This window comes from Bufo bufo, chromosome 3, assembly GCF_905171765.1.
Source record: "Bufo bufo chromosome 3, aBufBuf1.1, whole genome shotgun sequence".
NCBI lineage: Eukaryota > Metazoa > Chordata > Amphibia > Anura > Bufonidae > Bufo > Bufo bufo.
In genome coordinates this window covers 360,327,987-360,353,943 of record NC_053391.1, presented here as the reverse complement: position 1 = coordinate 360,353,943, position 25,957 = coordinate 360,327,987, and the positions used below count along the sequence as shown (strand labels likewise).

General features: G+C 39.2%; 1 protein-coding gene across 1 annotated transcript in view; it reads right to left on the bottom strand.

The window, feature by feature from the left end:
- The window catches only part of CSMD2 (CUB and Sushi multiple domains 2), a 1,002,961-nt gene that overhangs the window by 430,940 nt on the left and 546,064 nt on the right, over positions 1–25,957 (bottom strand). The window contains exon 6 of the mRNA XM_040422265.1: positions 14,966–15,078. Within this exon, the coding sequence (XP_040278199.1) occupies positions 14,966–15,078 (113 nt within the window). The remainder of the gene's footprint in view (positions 1–14,965; positions 15,079–25,957) is intronic.

The window sequence follows — 25,957 nt, the reverse complement described above, 5'->3', positions numbered from 1 at the left end:
ATATGTTTTTCTTGTAGTACTGAAATACGCCCCTATACGCTTTCACCAGAAATAACTGCAACAGTGCAGTGCGTATATATTTTTCTTTTTTTTACTGTAATATGCCCCTATACGCTTTCAACAGAAATAACTATAGAATTGAACTAAGAATATATTTTTCTTGTAGTACTGAAATACGCCCCTATACGCTTTTAGCAGAAATAACTGCAGCAGTGCAGTGCGTATACATGTTTCTTTTTTTTTCTGTAATATGCCCCTATACTCTTTCAACAGAAATAACTGCAGAATTGAACTGAGAATATATTTTTCTTGTAGTACTGAAATACGCCCCTATACGCTTTCACCAGAAATAACTGCAACACTGCAGTGCGTATATATTTTTCTTTTTTTACTGTAATATGCCCCTATACGCTTTCAACAGAAATAACTGGAGAAGTGAAATGCGTATATATTTTTCTTTTTTTACTGTAATACACCGCTGTACACTTTCAACAGAAATAACTGCAGAAGTGAACTGAGAATATATTTTTCTTGTTGGACTGAAATACGCCACTATACGATTTCACCAGAATTAACTGCAGAAATGCACTGAGAATATATTTTTCTTGTAGAACTGAAATACGCCCCTATACGCTTTCACCAGAAATAACTGCAACAGTGCAGTGCGTATATTTTTTTCATTTTTTACTGTAATACACCCTATACGCTTTTAACAGAAATAACTGCAGAAGTGAACTGAGAATATATTTTTCTTGTTGGACTGAAATAGCCCACTGTACGCTTTCATCAGAATTAACTGCAGAAATACACTGAGAATATATTTTTCCTGTAGTACTGAAATACGCCCCTATATGCTTTCACCAGAAATAACTGCAACAGTGCAGTGTGCGTATATATGTTTCTTTTTTTACTGTAATACGCCCTTATACACTTTCAACAGAAATAACTGCAGAATTGAACAGAGAATATATTTTTCTTGTTGGACTGAAATAGGCACTATACTCTTTCACCAGAATTAACTGCAGAAATTCACTGAGAATATATTTTTCTTGTAGTACTGAAATACGCCCCTATATGCTTTCACCAGAAATAACTGCAACAGTGCAGTGCGTATATATGTTTCTTTCTTTTCTGTAATTGCCCCTATACGCTTTCAACAGAAATAACTGCAGAATTGAACTGAGAATATATTTTTCTTGTTGGACTGAAATAGGCCACTCTGCGCTTTCACCAGGATTAACTGCAGAAATGCACTGAGAATATATTTTTCTTGTTTTACTGGAATACGATCCGATACGCTTTAACCAGAAAAAACTGCAACAGTGCAGTGCGTATATTTTTTTCTTTTTTTACTTAAATACGCCCCTATACGCTTTCACCAGAAATAACTGGAGAAGTGAAATGTGTATAGATTTTTCTTGTAGTATTGGTATAAGATACTAAAGATACTAATATATTAGCCACTAAAGGCTCTTAAACATAGCACTTGCAACCCAATAACAAATAGCTGGAATGATAGAGCTGTCTAATGGCTATTTGGATCCCCAAATAATCTTTCCCTGCACTTGTAAATCATTTCCTATCAATGTCCCAAGCGCCTTCTGACGTCTCTCTCTGCACTAAGATGCTGTGAAATGGTACAAAGGGATAGAGGACCCTGCCCACGGGAACTGGAAAGAAAACAGTTCTAATGCTTTAATTCTTCAATTTGATTCACACAACAAAAATGCAGTAACATATAAATTTACATTTTTCAGACCTCATAATTTGCTGTAAAAATATAAAGGGGTTAAAAAGGAGATTAGAAAAATGTTAATATATTACAACTTAAAGAGGTTTTCCAAGAGTACAGGATAGATCATTAATATCTGATCAGAGAGGATCCGATTACCAGCACCCCTGCCGATCAACTTTTTGAAGAGGCTGCAGTCCTCCAATGAGCCCTGCAGCCTCCTTACAACATCCACGCACATTGTCATGCACTGTATAGTGGCTGTACTTGGTATTGCAACCCAGGCCCATTAACTTGAATGGGACTGAGCTGCACATACAGATGTAGGAGTTCTAAACTTCAGTGTAATATCATGTTCTCACTGTGATATCACAGCACAAAAGTCATTGAATAGCCAATTCAAAGTTCCCCCCATTGCTTACTTGAAGCAACAAGAATCAAGATGAGGATTGCTACATCTGTAGGCCATGTGACCAATGAACGGGATGTCACTGGCCTGGAGAAAGGGAGCGGTGCTCAAGAGAGCCTATTCAACAAGTTAGGGTACCCTCTGTATAGGGCTGCAGAATATGTTGGTCCTATATAAGACAACATAAACTGATAAATATACAGTCTATCACCAGCAGCTACCAAAAATCACTGGAACTCATAAGGAATGGTAAAAAATATGCATAAGAATCTATGGACAGTAAATGAGTACAAGAGACTAATATCATCATTGTAAAAAAAAGTCAGGTTTGTGGGATATTATCATATATAGACAGTAGTATATAATTAATAAGTTTAGCAGTTTTAGTAATTTGATATAGTCCTGAAACAATAGAATAGACCCTGCACACCCTACTGCCGATGTATCCTAAATCCTTGCATCATTATGTTTCCTCTCCACTGCCAAAATACAGCAGCTTGGTCAGCACCTCCATACAAGAAGACAGATGCTAGTCTATTTGACTGACCATGCAATATGCATACAAATATTTCTGTAATACTAGTGTCAAACAGTCGAGTGAAATCTGCCACTCACAACTCAACAAACAAATGATTAGAGTGGGTTGTTCAGCCCCAGGGGCCTTTTGGGCACACACTCCAGCATGGCCATGCCTGCAAAGGGAATCTATCCCCACTATTCCCTTTGCTAACCCGATACTGCTGCAGATCTCCAGGCTTCGTGAACAATACATCTGGTTTGACGTTGATCACAAACCGGATGTTGACGCATGGAGACCAGAGATCTTCAGCTGCGTCGGGGGAGCAAAGGTGCAGCAAGCTAACAGTAAGGATCAGGTCAATGTGGCTCCCTGCAGGTTCAGCCACACTGGTGGATGTCTGAAAGGCCCCCGGGGTGAACAACCCCTTTAATTTCTGAGACTGTTTTAGTGCTGATTGTAGTGTTTATGGTGTGTCACTTAAAACAGTAAATCTAACAAACTGTACAAAATAAAAAAATTTGTAGACTCGATAGGGTCATCTTTGAAACATTTTCTTCAACCCAATAGTCTCCATGAAGACAGGATACAATTTTAGTCAGCTTTTAGTTCTACATTCTCATTGTGGCTGCACCTGCACAGAGAGAGAAGTACTTCAATGACTTGGATGACTTTCATTTTCTTGGTCTCTCAGGCAAAAGAACTTCCAACACTAGTGAATACTAGTGTTGAGCGCGAATATTCAAAAAGTGAATTTTTATCTTGAATATCGCAACTTTGAGAATTCACAAATATTTACAATATAGTGCTATATATTCGTTTTTTTAGAATATTCATCATTTTTTTTCATCTGAAGTGAACAGTGTTCAGTGTTCACTTCAGATGGAAAAAAATGACGAATATTCTAAAATACGAATATATAGCACATTATTGAATATAGTGCTATATATTTGTTTTTTAGAATATTCGTCATTTTTTTCCATCTGAAGTCATGATTCCTCCCTGCTTAAGTTGCTTGTGGGCCAATGACTCATTGGCCCACAAGCAAGAAGCAGGGGGGAATCATGTGTTCAGATGGAAAAAATGCTGAATATTCGAAAAACGAATATATAGCACTATAGTCTAAATATTTGCAAATTCTCGAAGTTGCGATATTCGAGATAAAAATTCGCTTTTCGAATATTCGCGCTCAACACTAGTGAATGCTTCCGTTATGGAACCACTCACTAGTATGCATTAGGCTCCTGAGTAAAGCATTGTAAGCTCTTCCTGTACTCACCCTCCCTGGTCTTCCCTATAGCCGCGCTGCACTGCAGTTACTGACCGAGTACAGTGTCAGGATATAGTACATACAAATGGGGTGGGGTTCATTTTTACAAAGCACATAACACAATGACAGAATTGTGGGGTGATATACAGAACCACCCCCCCACACACACACACAATTCTGCCATTGTTTTGTGGATTTCATTTTTACATTGTTACCTACAGTATATGAAAAATCTGACCTGATAACTTCTTTCTGTGTGTCAGTACAATTACAGCAACACCTGATGTTTATATTTTTTCTTTTGTTCTAATACTTTAAACAAAAAAAAAATTTTTCTTTGGATTGCCATAATTTGAACATCATAATTTTTTAAAAAATATTTATGTTTACAGATTTGTGTGGGGGTTAACTTTTTGAGGGTCAATCTGTATTTTTCATTGATACAATTTTAGTGTCTGTGTAACTTTTTATTCATTTTTTTGGGGAGGTGAAGCTATCAAAAACAGGTGAATCGGCCATTTAGATTTTTTCCCATTGCATCGTTCAATATATAGGATACATACTTTATATTTTAATAGTTTGGGTATTGTGGAAGGCAGCAATGCTAATAATCTATTTTTCCCTTTTTTTATATTTATTTGTAAAATGTGGAAAACATTTTAAACTTTTTAACATTTGTTTTTAGTCCCCTTAAAGGGACTTAACATGCAAACGTCTGATCACTTATGATCTTTAAAGACACCACATCCACTGTACATGTATGGTGGATGGCGGTAAGGGGGTTAAACTATTGTAAACATGATTATTTTTTTCCCAACATTCTGTTGTAGAGTTTTAGTTTTGTCCAAGTTTAACTTGTTGAGTAGATGGCCTCACATTTAACTCTAGAATATGGTTGACTCAGTGACTGTAAGGTGCTTATGTTCTGTAGCTACAAATCATCAGTACTCCACCACTATGCTTGACACTTGGTATAAGGTGTTTGTAATGATATACTGTGTTTGGTTTTTGCCAAACGGAACCTTGTACATTATGGCCAAACATATCCACTTTGGTCTTCTCTGCAAAAAGAACATTGTTCCAGAAGTCTTGTGGTTTGCTCATATTGTAAGGGGGTTCCGAAGGTGCACTCTATCTCCCATTAGCCGCAGACCTGCTGCTTAGCTTCAGGAGCGAGGATCTGTGTTTGACCTCGTTTCCAGGGCGGCTTTGCTAGCTGGGAGGCCCACTGCTCCTAAGTCTGCCTTGAGCGCCGAGCTGATCACTCGGTGCTCGACTGGTTGGTCTGTCGGTCATGTGACGCTGGCCACGTCACATGACCCTCACTCCCCACTATAAATACAGGCAGCCTGCTGGCCACAGGTTGCCTGTTAATTTAGGTTCCACCTGTGATTTTGCCTGGCGTACTTACCTCCTGCTGAATTCCTGATGATCCTCTGCCTGCCCCTTGTGTACTTTGCTGCTCTCCTGGTATTCTGACCCCGGCCTCCTCCTGACAATCGTCTGCTGACTCCTTTGGTACTTCACGACTCTCCTGGTATTTATGACCCCGGCTTCTCCTGACAATTCTCTGCTTGCTCCATTTGTACTTTGTAGCTTTCCTGGTATTGACTAAAACGTTCACGTTCTGTTTTTTGTCTGTCTGTCATCCCTGCACTTATTACAAGCTAGGGATTGCCGTCCAGTTGTCCCCTGTCATTAGGACTCGCGAGGCAAGTAGGCAGGGCCAGGGGTAAGGGTGGAGCGCAGTGGTCACTTCCCTCCCCCCTGTGTGAGTGTGTACGCGACCGTTACACATATGCTACATTTTAAACTTAAGCCATGCTACCATGCAGTGGCATGCCTAAGATGTTTGGCATCCAGGACGGATCCTTTGTGTGTCACCTCTACCCTCATAGTAGTTATGCCCCCATTGTGTTCTAATACTTTAAACAAACAAAAAAACTTTTTTCTTTGCATTGCCATAATTTGAACATTATAATTTTTTTAAAATATTTTTGTTTACAGATTTGTGTGAGAGTTAACTTTTTGAGGGTCATTCTGTATTTTTCATTAATACTATTTTAGTGTCTGTGTAACTTTTTATTCATTTTTTTGGGGAGGTGAAGCTACCAAAAAAAGGTGAATCGGCCATTGTGCCCCCCTCACATTAGTAATGCCCTAATTTCTCCCCTTCATAGTAGTTATTCCCTCATTGCGCCCCTTCACAGTAGTTATGCCCACACTGTGCCCTCTCACAGTAGGTATTCCCACATTGTTCCCACTCACAGTAGTTATGTCCACACTATGCCCCCTCACAGTAGTTATGTCCACATTGTGCCCCCTCACAGTAGTTATGCCCTCTCTGTTTCACCTTCACAGTAGTAATGCTCTCTCAGTGTCCCCTTCACACAAGTAATACCCTCTGTGCCCCCTTCACAGTAGTAATGCCCTCTATTTGCCCCTTCACAGTATTCATGCACTCTTTGTTCCCCTCACAGTATTAATACCCTCTCTGTGTCTCTTCACACAAAGTAATACCCTTTGTTCCCCCTTCACAGTAGTAATGCCCTCTCTGTGCCCCTTCACAGTAGTAAGGCGCTCTCTTTTCTCCTTCACAGCAGTAATGCCCTCTCTGCGCCCCCTTCACAGTAGTAATGCCCTCTCTGCGCCCCCTTCACAGTAGTAATGCCCTATCTGTACCCCTTCACAGTAGTAATGCCCTCTCTGTGCCCCCTTCATAACAGCAGTAATGCCCTCTGTATGCCGCCTTAGTGTTAATAAAATAAAAAAAGTACCTCTATTTGTTAAGCTGAATAACTGAATTTCATTAAAATCCCTATTTCTGTGCATGCAGCAAAATGCATTGGCTTGATGAGGTTGTTTAAAGATGGCTGCCGCTATCACTAGACTATCTTAGTCTCAGGCATGCACCGTTTTGTTGATCACTAAGGCTAGGTTCACACCTGAGCGTTTTACATCACGTTCCTATGCGCTGTAAAACGCTCAACAGGCAAAAACCAATGTTTCCCTATGGGCATGGTTCTCACCTGAGCGTTTTACAGCGCGTATGAACGCGCTGTAAAACGCCCTACGCCCCAAGAAGTACAGGAGCTTCTTTGGGGCGTATTGTCGTGCGTAACACCTCTGTTTTTCATTGTACGCCTCTGTGGTCAACAGCAAGAACGCTCGTACGACGCGCGTTTCCAAAATACAAAAACGCCCCAAAATATGCCTCAATAACGCCCGATAAAAACACCTGTAAACAGCGCTTATCGAATACGCTCAGGTGTGAACCCAGCCCTACACAGTGTAATTTGTCATGTGTGGTTGTTCATCTAAGGTTATATTTACCTAATTTCGAGAACTTTTATTATGCCATGATTCCTAAAGCCAGAGAATTCAAAGAGGGTTACTTTATTTTTCTCATGACTGTAAATCAGCTCAGCTCCTACTGTTCTACAGCATTCTCATGACATGTTCACTTTAATGGGGTTTTTTCCCCTGCTCCATGCATGATTTCTAGGAAGACTGTATGAAAACAGGATGAAAAAGCTCAACATTTCAAGCCTCCAACAACAGCAGTCCCTTTGGGCTTTTCCTGAATGTCAGAATGGAATGGAATGAAACAAATAACCACATAAACATTTATTTTGCATTTACAAGGTTATCAGAATCTATTAGAATATGGATTTATGCACAAACATTGGTTTATGTTTTTCCACCATTAAATTGTATTTTGATGGTGTCTAAAAAAGCTGGTGTATAATAGAGACGGAGTGTAATTTTCAAAAGGATCCATGCATGGGCCGCGGAAACCGTCGATCTTTTAATATTTCTATACACCGCGTTCCACGGGATGGGTTCCTCATTCTGCAGGTCCTTTTCCCATTTAGCCTCACTTCTAAATATAATTGTTTTAGTGTATTCATATTTTAATTTTGCATAAATGTGTGATATAGAAGTGTTAGAGGTCATATCAAAACAGAAATCTAAAAAGGTGTTCCTTACAATATTTAAGTAATTCTTATTCTCCGTGTAGTGAATAGCGTGTCGTAATTGTTCATATCTAAATTTATCAATAAATCCTAATTTAATATCGGGTAGGATTTTGTTTAAAGGCTTAAGCTGTCCTTTATAAAAAACTTGTGCAATAAGACATATTCCATATTTTTCCCAATATTCAACATCACCCTTTAACATGACTTGTGATAAATGTGCATTCCCCCATAGTGGGGTGTAATGGACTGCCTGGGTTACTCCGACCATATATCTAAGTTGTTGCCAAATGTACCCGAGCATCCTACCAAACGGGTTCATTGTAATTTTCTTCTCCGTGGTGCCCGTTTCGAGAATGTGAAAGAGATCCTCCCAGGGTCTGCAATGCTCCCCATAAATAAGCCGAATGCATTTATTCTTTCGATTCCTCACACACCATCTCAATTGGGCGGCTATATAATATCCCTTAAGAAAAGGAACGGAAAGTCCGCCCTCTTCTTTGTATAGATAATGTATCTTAATTCTGACTCGTTTACGTCCCCATATTAGTTCATTAAAGAGGACTCTAACTTATTGAAAAATTTGTCTTCTTTTACACACCATCTACAACGATAGGAAACAGCACTGTTATAAATGTAATAAAGATAGAGGAGATTATATACACGTACTTTGGGAATGCCCAGGGATAAAAGAGTACTGGACTAAAATATTTTGGAAATTGCGGGACAGTTCCCCCATGAAATATGAGGTTTGCATTAACTATGCTATCCTGGGTGTATTCCCAGAGATAGACCAAAATAAAACTGAGCAGACACTCTGGCTCCGGGGTATTGCGTTGGCCAAAATATTAATTGTAAAGTATTGGGGCACTTCGGAATACCCTAACTTTCAGGAGTGGATGGAATGGATGAACAGGGTTAAGCAATATGAATGCATCCTTGCCCAAACAGCAGGAAAAAAGGCAACTTGGATGAGGATATAGGGTAACCTGAAATGATCAAACTAGACGTAGGGACAGTAGCTCCGCGAAAAAAAAAAAAAAAAAGGGGGGGGTTGGAAGGAGGGAAGGGGGGGTTAAAAGATTTCGTATATGATGACACTCAGTATTATTGTATAACTACATGTATTAATGCTTTGTGTTACCAAGATGGAATACTGTAGATCTACTATCTGCAAAATAAAAAATATAAAAAAAAATAAAAAAAATTGTATTTTGATCCTTCTTATTTCTTGGTTATCAAGTAATCTCTTTATTACTTGGGATGGCACAATGCTGTTAAATATTATGTATTAAGGAATAGGATTCTCTCTCTAATAAAAAAACACCCATTACTGGTAAGGATCAGCTACTGATATTGAGCAGATATCAATGAAAATCCCAGGAAGGATGCAAAACAGGGTGATGGTCTGTGTCAGGCATAAAAAGAAGCTCCTCCATTACATAACGTATTAAAGATAATGATTCAAACACTGATAATGGATAAAATGGATGCGTCCTACGTTGTTATAACATTACAAATGCAGAGGCTTTTGTACCTGGCTAGTCCTTGTGACTGTACCAGCTCATTTCCTTATTAAAAGCACAATCCATTTCCTTAGCATTTGCCAACATAGCCCCATGACCTCTTTGGTTGTAAATTCATTGCTATTATACTTTAGCAAGGCCATGAAGAGGTAAAGTGGTTAACATTGTATCCTTCTTAGTAATTTGTCTTTCTTCTAAACACTGGAGGAACCTAAGAGTTGGTTCATTGTGCTTCATTCCAACATCCAGTAAACCGGTTTGTTCTCTAAATGTGGCCTGGTAGGAAACATGAACCTATAAAGAATCCACCCTGTAGATCAGCCAGTGAGATTTTTCTAATGAGATTGCTGCTGGCTGCACAAATGCTCAGTGTCGGGAGACTCCCTGCAGCAGGATTTAATACCTTGAAAGCATAACAAGGGCTGAAAAATATATTAAAACCTGAATCATTACTGAAGTAAAGGACACACGGGGGACAGTAGAAATGTTTCTGTGCAGATCGTTCTACCAGCGGCAATAAGGGAAAAAAATGAAATTATGAAGCTGAAAGACCCTACTAATTCTCACAAATGAAATCTTTCATTTATAATTTATGGGGCAAATATTTTATCTAATTAAACAAAAAAATAAGACTAAAACAAATAAGTAATATTGCATTATGCTCATCCTCCAACTAAGGCCCAGGAATGTTAAATGAGGCATTTCTGAAAGCGTGCAGCTGGGAGTATTATCTACTGTATGCATACCGTGCATAAGGACTGCAGAGCCTATATCACAGATGTGTGGTGTTCATCAAGCTATGCTTTCTGTATATATCCCTATATAACACATACAAGGCATAACTATCATAAAATATCTTCTACAGAATGCATATTTTAGCATTTCCAGTGGGTCAATTTAAAAAAAAAGGGGTCATTTTCAATGATTCAAGTAGAATATTACATCATGGGATCTGCATAAAATATATGAGGTGCATAAATGAAATTCCTATGAGCTGCTCAGACTATTTATGAGAATGTAGATTTGACTCACAGAGAGTGACAAATAGCTGGGTAGGTACTGTAGTTCCCCATACTATGTAGTTTTCAAGGGGTATTAAAATTTTAGAAAGTGTAGGTATATCGCTAAGATCAGTGATACAGTAGTTCAATCTCTGGAATCCCTAAAAATCCTGGGCTGCAGTGTTGATTTAGCTCTGAAGCTCCTTCTCACAGTGGGGAAAAGCAGCAGGTCCCATGCACATGAATGGAGCTGTGCTGCAGTTTCTCTGCATATCAGGTGTTTGAGGTGCCGCTATGCAGACAAAACCAGGGAAGAGGCAACAGCACTAAATTAGGACTGTGGACCACTCTTTCTCAGGATCAGTGGTCGAACCCTCACTGATCAATAATGGTATGTCATATTTTTGCAATATGCCATCACTTAATGAAAATGGATAAGCCTTTTGACATCTGCTGTACATGTACATGTTAAATGTTTAAATATCACACCGTTTCAGTAGCTAAGCTCACACAATAGCCAGTGGATGACGGCTGTGCCACATAGCTGACACCCTCAGGAAGTGTCCATAATTGGTGATAACTCCAATCACGGCTATTTAACTTCTCAGATGCTATCGCCATTGGCAACTGCGACATCCGAGCAGTTAGTAAAAGGGAGTGGAAGCCTCTGACCCTCAATCGCCCTCCATCCCTTGCAGTAAAATCAGAGGTGTCGATCAGCTGTCATGGTAGTCTGAGCCCTTGTGAATCTTCCTATTAAGCCATGCCTGTGGGCTTAACTTACAGTAGGAAATGTCTGCTCCACTGAAATATAAAAATATTCATCCTACAGGGTGAACCCAGTAATGAAGAAAAAATGCTGAATTGCCATATTTGGTTACCTTGACCACTTAAAAAATATGAATTTTTTTTTAACAAAAGGGTTCAAAGTCATATGTACCCCAAAATTCTAACAATAAAAAGTGTAGCTCCCCCTGCAAAAACAAGCCCTTGCACAGCTCTGTAGATGAAAATTTTGTATGGATTTTACAATACAGTGACAAAAAGAAAAGTAGTAATGCATAGGAAAAACCACATAAAATTTGTAATCATACTGACCTGCAGAATACAGGCAACATGTCACTCTTTATGCACCGTAAAAACTAAACCCCAAAAACTTTTTTTTTTTTTCAGTTTCATCCCACAAATAATTTTTTACCATTTTTCACTTGCAAAAAATACAACCCAACAAAATTATGGCTTTTTGAAGGTGGGGAGGAAAGAACAAAACAAACAAAAAAAAATGCCTGTGGCGCCAAGGGGGTTTAACAATCAGCTAAAGTCGTGCTAAGGATAGGTAGCCATTACATTCATTACATTCAGTCGGACTGCTTGAAATGGTCCAACTTATGTATGCCTATACAGTTATATGTCTACTAGGGACTCTCATTGAAAATGAAGCTTGTCATATACCATGTATTATATGTTTTGCTTTGTCTTCAATTGAATTAAAAAGTGAAATCCATGTCACTTATGATAACAGTTGAGGCTGAGATATAACTGATATATGTATAAAAGCCAAAGTATGACAAAAGAATGCCCTTTTACCATAAGTTTGGCTAGTAAATTCTTGGGGCACCTATGGCATGTATGTAAGAGATTTTCCTGGCGTAGATGCCAAATATGCACTTTAGACCTGGTGTGTATTTTGCCTTTTATGACTGCTGCTCAGCAACACTAAATACATACAAACTAGGCCCATGTCTAACGTACACCAGATAGAGAATCACTGCTGCTCATTAGCCTTACTACATTGAAGTCTCGGTGTATTATATTTACTTGCTCTATCTTCACCGTGGTTTTGTTGACTGTAAAACCTCAATATTTCCCAAGATAAGTATTGTGAAACAGTAATTGAAAAGACTCAAAAAGCACAGCATTTCAGTCCTGCTTTTTGGGATTTCTGCAGTTCTGTAAATACATCTGCGGAGTTTGATAGACTAAGGAAACAGATATACTGTATCTTCTCATGAATTATTTATACTGTAAAAGTAGGCTTACTGTATAGAAAAAAGATTAGATTATGCCATAGGAACTAAAAAAACAGGGGGAGATTTATCATGAGAGGGATCTCTCAAGTCAGTTTTGTGCCATAATGCACACCAAATTTATCAGATGTGGCCCAATGTTTGATAAATTTGGTGCATAATTAAGTTTAACACTTTTTCCTTCATATGTTACTCTGCTTTCTATGCCACCTATTTACAGGAGTAAGGTTGCAAGTAATTTATGCAACTTATTTTAATAGTTGCAGTTGATAAATTTGCTTGAAAGGCTTACAATGGCCACTTTTCCACTTTCTTTGTAAAACTGTAGCGATGTAAAAATGGAATATGTCACAAAATTTGTACAATTTGTCTTTTTAAGGCTACAATTCTGGAGTGCAGTTCTTGGTAAACTCCCTCCCTTGTGGAGCAGAACCATTTTCTACCACCTTTTCCACAAGCATAAAAACTGAGAATTAAAGTGTAAATGAAGATAGACTCAGTCTCCCATTCTTCTTCCTGTCTCACTTACAGAGGTTCAGGGTGTACACTGATGAGCAAAGGGTAACAATGTTTTGAACTTTTCATTTTAAGGCTCCATATCTCACCATCCACTACAGCTTCGAACATGAGACTACCATCATTTTATAGACAACCATCTTGGCTATCTCATACATAAATTAGACTTGCAACTATTTGGCATATGATTAATAATGCAGATTCTTGTCATGTAACTGCATTGTTACTGTTTTGCTGCTAAAATTCTAAATTTAAATTTTTATTATTTTGTTAGTATTTTATAAATCCACCTTTGGCTTTCAACACTGCTTGAATGCTTCTGGGCATGCTCTCTCTCAGACTCAAGCATGTCTCGACTGAAATCTGTTCCCAGGTCTCTTCCACACATTCCCAATGTTAGTGCATACTGGTTGTCTCACTTGGGCACGAATACAGCTTTTTCTTCAACTCTACCCACAAGTGTTCGATTGAGTTGCGGTCTGGGGACTGTGGGGGCCAATACTTCATTGTCATTGAACCATTTCTTATCTCGACATGTTTCAGGTTGTGTCCTGCTGGAACCCCATGTTGTCCTTCTCATACCCATAGTATTCGAGTGTACGAAGTAACTCATCTTGTATGATACTCATACATAGCTCACCATTGAGACCACCATCGATCCTGTTCAAGTGTCCAGCACCTTTGGCTGTGAAACAACCCCATATTATCAGGCTTCCTCCATCAAACTTGCCAGTTCTTTTAATGGCTTGATCCGTTAGCCCCCTTTTCCCTTGTTTCTTCCAGACCTATTTGCACCTATTAAAGCCCAGTCTATTGACTTTTGTCTCATCACTCCAAATCACCCGTTTCCAATCTTTTACTGTCCACTGTTCATACTTTTTTGCAAACTTGACCGACGCTTATTACCACAATATTGAGATCGAGGCTTCTCCAACTTTTTTTGGGGGCCACCATTCCAGACTTGTTTAATGCGCGTGGCATGTTGCTTGCATTAGCGTCTGAGATCTCACTATTACAAAGCATATGAGCCACCTCCACTGCCGTGTTTGTCGCGCCAAAACTGATAGACCTTGTGATGAGCCAACTTATTGACTCTGATATTTTGCCTGGAAGTCCACTTCTTGGCTTGGAATGGATGGACGGACTTCATTTCATATTCTTGGCACTCACGTGATGGAGTCTGGCAATTTTCTTGGCTGAGATACCACTATCGATGAGCTGAATGATGATTTCTCTTTTCTTGGGAAATGCTCTTCAACATACCTGCTCCTCGATTCGAACCAGTGACCTTTCGCTTGGGAATCAACCTAATAACCCTATTAGGGAATGTGAGAACAGGTTATAATTTGTAGAATACAATAAGAAAAAGGTTGTTCCACCACCAGGAGAAAAACAGTAACAATGCAGTTATATGACAAGAATCTGCATAACTAATCATATGCTAAATAGTTGCAAGTCCAACTTATGTATGAGATAGCCAAGATGATTGTCTATAAAATGATGGTAGTCTCACGTTCGAAGCTGTAGTGGATGGTGAGATATGGAGCCTGAAATTCTAAAGTTCAAAACATACCCTTTTGCTCGTCAGTGTATGCTGGGTCCTCACAGTACAAGGCAGCTTTCGAAGGGCTTGGACCCCCATGTTATAATGATACCAGCCTGATCACTGTGGCATCTGAAACTTCTGATTATGAGTTTTTACTGCCAAGGGAATTGTAAAATTACACAGCAGCCATTCAAGTGAACACATAATACAAGGTTGCATTCAATCTGTCAGGGACAACTACTTTGTAAATTTTTCCACGTAGGAAAAAGGAATTTACCCTCTCCACTATAGAAAAACTCATTCTTATTTTGCTACTGAGATAATACCAGTTCTGTATTTTTATTAACCCTTCTGCAACCACTAGAGTGGGATAATTAGTTTTTTCTATTAAGAAATGGTGACACAATGCCACTTTTCTGTATCAAATCTCCTGGTTACACTCACCTTGGTATTGTGCACTAAAACCTTTCTGTCTATGATTGCCATCAGATGTAAAGTGAATTCGTAGCCAATTCTTGCTGCTGATGACTGGAGGTGGTAAAACTGATCCTGTAAACCTGGAAGAGACATAGATTTTTTAGTATGGAACCTATATGCATTGTCATGCAAGTTAAACTAACATGCTCAACTAGGTACCCAAAACAAGCCATGCTGTGCATCCAAAATTAGTGACTGACAACCTAATATCTGAGATCTTATAATTGAATTCAGTTGTAGCTACAAAAGCAAAGGTTAGCCTTAACTATACGGTAATGGCTAAAGACAAATGATGAGACAAAGATAACCGTCTGTGTTTTTTCCTAAGATGTACAGGTTATATTATATTATAGTTTAAATACAGTTTATCTTATAATATAAACATTTAGGTCAGGATTTGGGATAATTTTTATAACCGGACAAAAACTACAGTGTGTATTGTAAACGTGTATTGTAAATTGAATTAGTGATGAGAATATTTGGGCGAATATTCATCATATATTCGCGAATTCTCAAATTTATTGATTGCGAAAATTGGCAATGTAATATGCGCGTATTGCGCGAGCAATACAGACGTGGGTCACTGTTGCTACATTTTTCAAGCTGCTAGAAGTTTCCTGAGACTGGAGAAAATGGTTGGCACAGCAGAACATTACAATAGCTTTATATGCAGATAGAGTACTCCAATATATTCGCGATTGCGCAAATCGGCAATTAATGAGGCGCATATTTTTGCGCAATACGTGCAACTTCACATTTTAGCAGGTCTGACTACATATTACTGATTGGTGCACTAAATATTGTTGTGAATATTGTTGTGAACTTGGGACATCACAGCACTATGTCTGTAGCATGTATGTATGGACAGCAGAACCTATCACACTACCTAACACCCCGCACTGGAACCTATCAGCTACACTATATCAGAATATAACCTACACTGACTATCTCCCACTAACTATCTGCATTATATATATATATATATATATATATATATATATATATAAAAGATAACAGAAAATGGCTGCTGGGGAGTTTATTATATAGTAAGGGGTAGGCAACTTTCCTATTGGTTACTAGGGATATTGCTAAGCGCAGACAAAGTCATTGGAGCCTTCTCATTGGCCCACAAGCAAGAAGGGATGTTACTGATGAAAAAAAAATCTAGAATATTCGAGAATACGAATATATAGCACTATATTCAAAATCCTAGCAAATTCTCATATAAGAGAATATTCACGCCCAACACTACTTATCCAAGGCTTGCTCTCCAATGGACTGGCCCACCAGAGTACCAGAGGATCCTCTGGTGGGCCCAGGCTCTTATACGATAATGGGCTTCAATGATCCAGTTGAAAATTTTTTATTAAATAAAGCTGCACAGTTGTGAGAACACATGCTTAAGCAAAGATCAACTAATAGCTATGTTACGGTATCTGAGTGTTTAATACTGATCACCTTTTCCCAGGATAGATCATCAGAATCTGAACGATATGGCTCCACTCCCAGCACTTCTACCTATCATCTGTTTGAAGAGACCACGGCACTCCATGAGTGCAGCAGCCTCTTCCTAGGCCAGTGATGTCATGTTCATTGGTCACATGGCCTAGATGCAGCTTAATCCTATTCAAGTGAATGGGGCTGAACTGTAATACAAAGCACAGGCACTATACAATAGATGGCACAGTGCCTGGTAAGCTCGAGGAGGCTGCAGTGCTCACCAGAGCGCTGCATTCTCTTCTAACATTTGATTGGTAGGAGTGCCAATCATTGTACACCCACTAATCACTAATCAGTATTAAAGCCTCGGAAAACCCCAATAAATAATTATAATAGCTAAGTTGAAGCAAAACCATGAAGATTTATTATAGTTTTTACCACTGGGCAGGGGCGTACCATAGCGGCAGACCATGCGACTGCTATGGGGCCCAGGGCAAGAGGGGGCCTTGTCTTAGTTGGGATTATCTCCTTTTCTACTGGAGGTGAAAACTTGGTCAGGACTCTACCCTCTAAAGGAACAACTTTTAGCAAACAAGGCAGTGAAAAAAAATGGGTTATTGAAAGGGGTTTAAGCGGAAACCCTTCTGTCCTGTGTGGGGGGCCTGGTTTGATCCTTGCTATGGGGCCCTTACTTCTCTATGTACGCCACTGCCACTGGGACAACCCTATTCAATAATTAAAATAGCAAAGTAGAAGCAAGACCATGAAGATTTATTATAAGTTCTAGACACAAATTACTATGAACCAAAAAGGATTTGCAATAACTTGCAGAAGAAGTGAGCATCATAACCAATTATGGAGTTGTTCAAACAAATACTTAGATTATTATAGTATATCGGTCCTTCAATGAGCTTATTGAGAATATACGCATGCATTAGCAAGTGGGGCCACTTGAAAGGCAGACAATTGTTTATTAGACAAAAACGGAGAATCTACTATGATTATTTTGCCATTAAAATGTCACTTTGTGTTCAGAAAACTCTAATCCTACTCATTTGTACTCACAATTCTGAATCTATACTGATAATATATGTTTTAAGTCTAATTATGTTTGGAAAGCTGGCGGGGTAATCAGTTTGAACACTTTGCTCAGAATGAACCACTTGTCCGGGCACTCTACCACAGAACAGACGTATACAGCATGTACACAAGGCATTTTATACTCAGCTGCTTAAAAACACAATACAACAATAAAAATAGGTTGGAAAAAAATGTTCATTTTTTTTCAAAAAGCAAAAGACCACCCAAGCAAAGTGACTTAAAGGGAATTACTTCTGAAGTGTGTACCAGTCATAAAATTATGGTTCTTTTTAGAGCAAAATTACTCAGTATATAACAGGGATGTTCACTCAAGCTAGCAATTTACAATTATGGTGAATGAAAGGATCTCTTCAGGTGAAAACTGCTAAAGTGGCGTGTTCTTCTATACTTGCTAAAAATAATTTCCATACATGACTCTCACACACCCACCTGGACTCCATTTTTTTCAAACAATAAAAGCTGATGGATCACAAAAGTCTCTGTGTACTAAAGATTTCATCAGACACTACACCTGGCATCTCGGCAGAATAACTATACTAAAAGTTCTATGGTTAAATCTTATTAAAATATGATTGAAAACAATTGTGAGAATATAAAGATACAGATTGAAAATAAAAGTGGGCACCATATATAGCTGTGATGGCTTGCCTCTGGCACTCCAGCTGTGGTAGAAATACGACTCCCAGGATGCCCCCTTGCTTGGCTGTTCACAGTACTCCATAGAAATGAATGGAGCATGCAGGGAGTTGTAGTTTCACCACAGCTTGAGTGCCGGAGGTTAGCCATCACTGATATATAGAATTATTCTAAGGCTGGAATGGACTAGCAATGGAGCTGTGAATTCACTAATGAGTTTAATTTGGGAAACAGGATCACTGGTTCAACAGATTCCTTTAGTTCCACATTAGAGATGAGCGAATTTTTCAAAAATTCGTTTCGCCTGTTCCCCCAATTTTTTTTTAAAAACATTTGGTTCGATCCAAATTTATTTGCAGTGAATTTCGTAAAAAAAATGCTATTTTCTGGCTGCAGAGAACCTTAATAGTGGTGTAAAACACTGTGCCTGGCAGTAACACGCATAGGGAGTCTGCTTTGGTAGTAAAATATCCACAGATCCCCCCATAGCATGGTTATCCACAGATCCCCCCCCCATAACAGTGTCATCCACAGATCCCCCTCCCCATAACAGTGTCATCCAAAAATCTGCCTCCCATAACAGCGCCATCCACAGATCCCCCATAACAGTGCCATCCACAGATCCCCATAACAGTGCCATCCACAGATCCCCCATAACAGTGCCATCCACAGATCCTCCCATAACAGTGCCATCCACAGATCCCCTCCATAACGTTGTCATCCACAGATCCCCCCATAACAGTGCCATCCACAGATCCCCCATAACAGTGTCATCCCAAGATGCCCCATAACAGTGTCATCCACAGATCCCCTCCATAACAGTGTCAACCACAGACCCCCCATAATAGTGTCAACCACAGATGCCCCATAATAGTGTCTTCCACAGATCACCATTAATTCAAAACCCACCAAAAGCACACCTTTTGGTTTAAAAAAAAAATTTCTCCTCAAAAACCTAGGTGCGTCTTATGGGCAGGTGTCTTATAGGGTGGAAAATACGGTAACTGCACAGCTGATCGGCAAATACATTTTTTCTTTTTCCACTAATACACGCCACAAAAGGCTTTAGAACATATAACTGCACCGCTAATCGGCAAATATATTTTTTCTTTTTCCACTAATACACGCCACAAAAGGCTTTTAAACATATAACTGCACCTCTGAACAGCAAATATATTTTTCTTTTGCCACTAATACATTCCACAAAAGGCTTTAGAACAGATAACTGCACAGCTCTTGGGCAAATATATTTTACTTTTGCCACTAATACACGACAAAATGGGCTGTAATTTTCGCACTTCACCACACAACGGCTAATAAGCCCTTTTTCCCCCACTAATACAAGCCAAAATTGCTTTCGAATATATAACTGCACCGCACAAGGGCAAATAAGACATAGAAATATTTCCTTGTAATATCCCCTGTTAATGCCTGTATCAAACAGCACTTGCACCCTAAACGGTTTGCTGGAATTACAGAGCTGTATAATGGCAATTTGGATCACCAGTCAGTGCTGCAAGGCGTAATAGGAATGTTCCTATTACCCAGGCTGTAATCTCCCCTACTGAACCATGTTCAACATAAATGCTGTGGAATGATTCCTCTCTATCCTTTCCCTACACCTTGAATAATCTTTCCCTGCATTTGTAAATCATTTTTTTTTTAGCACAATGACGTTTTTCCTAGCACTGTCCCAAGTGCCTGCTGACATATCTCCCTGCACTAAGTACACTGGTAAATGGCAGAATCTAAGATGGCTGACAATATTTATAGGGCTGTCACATCACAGGGATGGCTGGCTGTTGATTGGCTGCATGCATGGCATTATGGATTATCCCGCCTTCCCAGAGTTCCTTGTTCCATGTCCTATGTCCTCACACGTACAGCAGCCATTTTAGGAAAAAATGTGATTCGTTACCATGAATCACGATGAAATTCGGATTTGGGGCAAATCAAATAAAACCTGAAATTCTAATCGAATTCCACTTCGTCAACTTCGATTCACTCATCTCTAGTCATTATTTCACAAATAAGATTTATGATTACTGTACATTGTTACAAAGCAATTAAAAGCAACCATGCACATATTTTTTCATAGATGGTGCCCTGTAAATTCTTTTGTTTATCCAATATTTCTTACTTTGGAATTTGATCTATCATTCGATATCCACAGGTCAGTATGCCAATATACCAAGAAATAGGCAGGAGAACAAGCTACTTAGCATGAAGAAAGCTAAGAAAGTGAGTAACGTAGGAACATAGCTTAGCATATTATACAGTATATTAATTATGTAATGCTCCCTTTAAAAATATATGTTCCTTAACAAGTTCCACAAACACTCTCATTTACCGTATTTATCGGCGTATAACACCCACTTTTTCCCCCTGAAAATAGGGGGCAAATAATGTATGCGTGTTATACGCCGATATAATGTTAAGAAGCCATGTTTTTACAGTATTAACAAGTACCGTATACACCATATACACCGCCGATATAATGTACATACCGCACAGCAGCGAGTGGATCAGTAGCAGCGTGTGGAGTGTGAGTAACGGCAATCAGTAGGCAACGGCAAGCCCAGGCAACCCGCGCCTTCCTCACGTCTAATTCTCGCGGCCATCGGAGCGTAACCACGGTAACGCTCTGTACTGCGAGAGTTTGCAGACTCGCGAGAGTTTGCTGTCTGAGGCAGGAGAACTTGTACCCGTCAGGTACAAGTAAAGTAGTGAAGTAAACTGGAGTGGGGTTTTATGTACGGCGTAACGCATTAACAACTTACCCTTATTTTGCTTCAAAGTTCTTTATTTGAAATTTAAATTTTTTTCCTGAAATTTCCCTCTTAAAATGAAGGTGCGTGTTATACGCCTGTGCGTGTTATACGCCGATAAATACGGTACTTATGTTAGGCTCCAATCAGTTGTTCCTCTAACTCCCAACCCTTAATAAAGCAGGACAAACTGCATTCAGATTCCAGGGCACACAACTCTTGGTAAGTTATTACAACTACTCCTAGTCTATATCCATCTTGTACTGTTTCATGCTAGGCTTACTGGGTTATTTCATTAGCGGAATGTCCTTATGATTATGGGCCTTTATAACAAGAGGTTATTTTGCTGTTACATCTATTCTGTTATGGTAGCTCTCCATACCCACTGTCGCTCCTCTCCTGCTGGTGGGCATAGTCACTGCCTTGCTCAACTACTCATTAACTGCGGGGCTCTGGGGGCTCAGTCCTGCCAGTGTTTTCCTCTTCCTTCCCAGCGGTCCTGGCTACCGGAGAAGCAATGTTTCTTTTATGCTTGCTGATGCCTGCTTCCTGCTGGCAATGTATCTCTCTGCCAGTGAGTGTTCTCTCTGGCTCTTAAAGGCCAGTGTGTTTACCCTAATCTTACTGAGCCAATGGCTTTTACATTGAGGTGCTTTGGGCATCTTCCCCTGTGGAAATATGCCTGAATACCTGAGGAACAGGTTTTATTTTGCTAGTTTTATGCTGAGGTGTGTTGTGTTCATTTGCTTGTTCCATATACTTGACCTTACTCTGTTCTGACGCCGAGCTGCCTGCCCTGACTTTGGCCTATTTATTGGATTGCATGCAGTGTGACTGCCCTGACCTCAGCATGTTCCTGATTATGGTTTTGCATGATCTCCCTGTGCCCTGCTCGGGTGTCTCTTGACCCCCATGGATCAGCAGTTAGTTGAACTGAGATTACTCCAAAAGGTACCGGTAGAGTCCAGAAACCTATATAGGATTTAAAGTGTGAACATCTGGGAAGCCACATAGATAATGCAGTTAGGAGTTATCCCAAGCCAAATATGTTCAAGGGACATAGTGAGTCAACATCTGCTTTGTTATATAATCTTTATGTGTTTATGTCTGTTGTCTGAGAATGTAGGGCTATGATTCCAACCTTTTGGTATGATCCTACAAACAAGTATATTTTGTCCATTTAACAAATTGATGTTTTATTATTGAGATTGAGTGGTCCTAGTTCTTTATCTACCATACTTTTTCTTCCTGCATAGTAAAATGTTAGCAGGAGCAATAATAAATCAAAAAGAAGTATAATGAGACTTGGGATTAGCCAGTGGAAGATTAAAATAATAATATGAATAATGATGCCCAAATATTCTAATACATCCTTGGATATGTATGAGGTCTACACTCTGAGAAATAGCACCATTCCTAAATAATGGATTGTAACTTGGCATTACATTGTAGTAGCAGTGGCTGAAGCTATTTTGCTCAGCTTTTCTTCCAGGGGTCAATTACTATTGTATTTGCATCATGCTTGTAACTTTTGCAAATGGGCTTAAAAAACTCCCAACTGGAAAAACTAAGTAAGTAAGTACATCTCAATAAAGAAAAGTATACTGCAAACAGAAATCTAAATAATGAGTGTGATTATTTTTATATCAATTCCAGGTAGCTGGAGCTTCATTAGGACTTGGCCCAGAAGAGGAAATCCCATTCTATTAATTGGTTGTATTATATAGAGATAGAGAAGTGTTTTAAACTTATTTGAAGCTGCTGAACTCATGAGGTGAGACTTCATTCTTAATGAATGGCACAACATTGAATCTACCCTTAACTGAAAAAGAAAACTCACAGTTTCAAACTGGGTCTGAACTATACTACTATTAAGGCCTCTCTCTACAAAAGTCACTGGACATTGAAGTCAGTGAAGGACATTTTCATTGTCTTTATTCCACAATATTGAAGAAGATGGGTCAGCACTGCGGTTTGCACATGGTGCACGCGTCCAGGGAAAGTGTCCCACCAGTATATAGCAAAGAAGGACCAGCACTCACTTTCTTGATGATATAAAGAGACGTTTATTCAAGGCATAATAGCATCATCAGTGACTAGTTTCAGCTCAAGCCTGAGCCTTTTTTAAACTGCAATGAAACTGCAGTTTGAAAAAGGCTCATGCATGAGCCAAAACTAGTCACTGATGATGCTATTATGCCTTGAATACACATCTCTTTATATCATCAAGAAAGTGAGTGCTGGTCCTTTTTCACTTTATTCCACAATAGTGATGTAAAAAAGTCGCAAATTATGGCCCACACCATATGTGCACCATAATTTGCAACTCTTTAATCTTCTTAACACTTTTTTGAAGTGCTGACAAAAGTGGATGTGGTTCAGTAGGAGAAGTGGGTCTTAGCAATGCTCGCCATATTTACTATAACATTCACCAGAAACCCGGGTAAGTTATAGCGATAGTCTAAACCAGCCTGTAGCTGGGGTAGACTTCAGTATACAACACACAGTAGGGCTGAGATCCATCTAATTTATTAAGAGGCATGGGAGATCAAGACTGGTGTAAAGGTATGCTAATTGTCATAAATGCCCAAAAGTGCTCAAAAGCAATAATATTACTTTGAATCTGAGAGGATCCTTTATGCAGTGACATTTAAAGAAACCTCCCAAAATTCTGACATTTGATAAATAATTTTCTCCATCTTTATTGGATCTACTGATGAAATATGCATTTATTAAGTTGATCAACACTGGTTATATCAAAACTACATTTAACATATAGGCTCATCATGTGCTCATAAATGAAGCTACTAATGAACCAGCAGTTATTAGACAAGACTGTGCCCTTTCTTTATTTACATTTTTCCTATATTAAATATTCACATTTTCTCGAAAACCACTGAAGCTCCTCACTGTTATAGAGCCTTTACACCACGCAGTAAGTTTGGGAGATATGGCCGCATTTTCAAGCATAATGACTCATCTGGCATGGCCCTGTCAAGAAGGAGAGGGGAAGGGGGGGCTGGCAGAAGAAGCAGGAGGAGGAAGGGTACGTAGAGTGGCTTGGGCCCACCCTTAGTACACTTAATTGCTCATTTGCATATGGATACAAATATTTTTTTGCATTGAGGTGACTTAGCCATATAAGACATTGTTCCTAGTTTAACAGTGAATTTCCTGATGACAGATTCCCCTTAATATCTAAAGAGGTTTTCTGCTGTCACAGAAATAATATGGATAATAAAGCTCAAGGCTGAGAGTTCAGGATTAGATCTGCTATGAACATTAACAATTTATTTTCCTTATAATTCACCAAATCTGCCATCAGTGCCTGACACTTGAAAAGCTGATCAAAGGTTGTTGATATCTATAGAAGACAGCAACCTAAGCACTTGATAGACCATGAATGTTGTTGTTGTCTGCTGCATTCTTAGTTCATCAAAAGTGCATACAAGAATTGCTCCTGTGTGCCATTACTTACTTTACTAATCCTCTATTTGTCTCAATCCACCATTGCCCAGGCCCTGCTGGTCCCTACTTTCTGGTCCTGTTTTGACATACAAGAAATGTTTACAGAATCAGTGATTGGTTAAGCAGGCATTTCCTGTATGTCTGGGGGAGACTAAGAAGTCAAGACTGGCGGGTACCAAGGCAGCATCGTAACTGGGAGTGATGGAGGATTTGTGAGGTACGTATTTGCTCTCTTTTTTTCCTTTCCCACTCTAAGCCTGCTGCCATCACTTTTTTTAAACTTCAAATCCTCTCTAACACATTGAAAATGGTTGTGGTTTTAAACAGAAGCCAGTTATAGGGGTTCTATTGTTTGTTCTGAGAAGAAGATTATTACAAATCTAGCTGACAAATCCACTGAATCTAAGACAGAAACCCACTACAAGTCAATAATGTCCATTAAGATTCATTGAGATCCATTTGGACAGAATCTGTCATCCCTGGAGGGAGGTCATAGTCGTATGAACATAGACTTAATAAAGTTTTTCATCTCACATTTTCAAACCACTTGTCTATTGGAAATCATGGAATGAGAGATTTTGGTAAGATAAGATAAAAAGAAAACTAGTTCAGTAGATAAAATTAATGCATAACATAGCTTCATGGTGACTATATTTGTTTGATTTGTATGGGTAAGTTTCTGTTCAGGTTGCCAATATCCATAATGGGCAGAATAGTGTAGCCAGTAGAAGAAGGATACATTGTGTCTGGTTTGAAGGCAATTATAAATGGATCCATCATAAATCCTGTGGCGAAACCAACCTCGCCACTGGGTTTTGGAGAGGCCTGTTTATCAGCCTCTTGCCTCAGGACTATGGCCCTGGGAGATTGGGCCCTCTAAAAAACGTATTCGGCCCTAACCGAGTGCATGTCACTCATTCTGGCCCTTTAAATACAGTGGGGTCATTCGGTACTTGCCCTGTGTGAGCGGTGATACCCCAGATAGCTATGCCATGGAGCCCATTCATTTAATGAAAGACTATGGGAAAGACTTTAGCTCCATGGCAATTGAACTGTATGTGTGTGGTCTGAGCGCCATTCAATAATATGCGCTCAGACCTAAGCTATCTGGGGATATGTTGAATGTCTTTATTTTATGTAGTAAATGTAACCTTGTGTATTTTATTGTATTTTATGTCTTTTTGCAACCATGTGCTCAATGGAGTCTGTCTCTGTCCTGGGAGGTAATTGGATTACTTCTCCATTGTCTCCAGGAGAGAGGGCTCTGTAAAACCGGTCTGAGCCGGAAAGCCATGCTGGCAGGGGGTTTTAAAAGATACTTTACTAACTTTTGAACCCCTGGTCTGATTCATGCCATTTTTTAATATGTTGTTCCCCTGAATGGATTGGTTGTGGATATGTATTTTTATGTGAATGTGATGTATGGTTTTAGAGTTATGAAAGTTGGGTAGAAAGTATGTTTTAACTGTATTTGTTTCTATTGTGCCATTGTCCCATTGTGTGTTTAAATGGTGATGTCTGTCCTGTTATATCCGCATGTGTATTG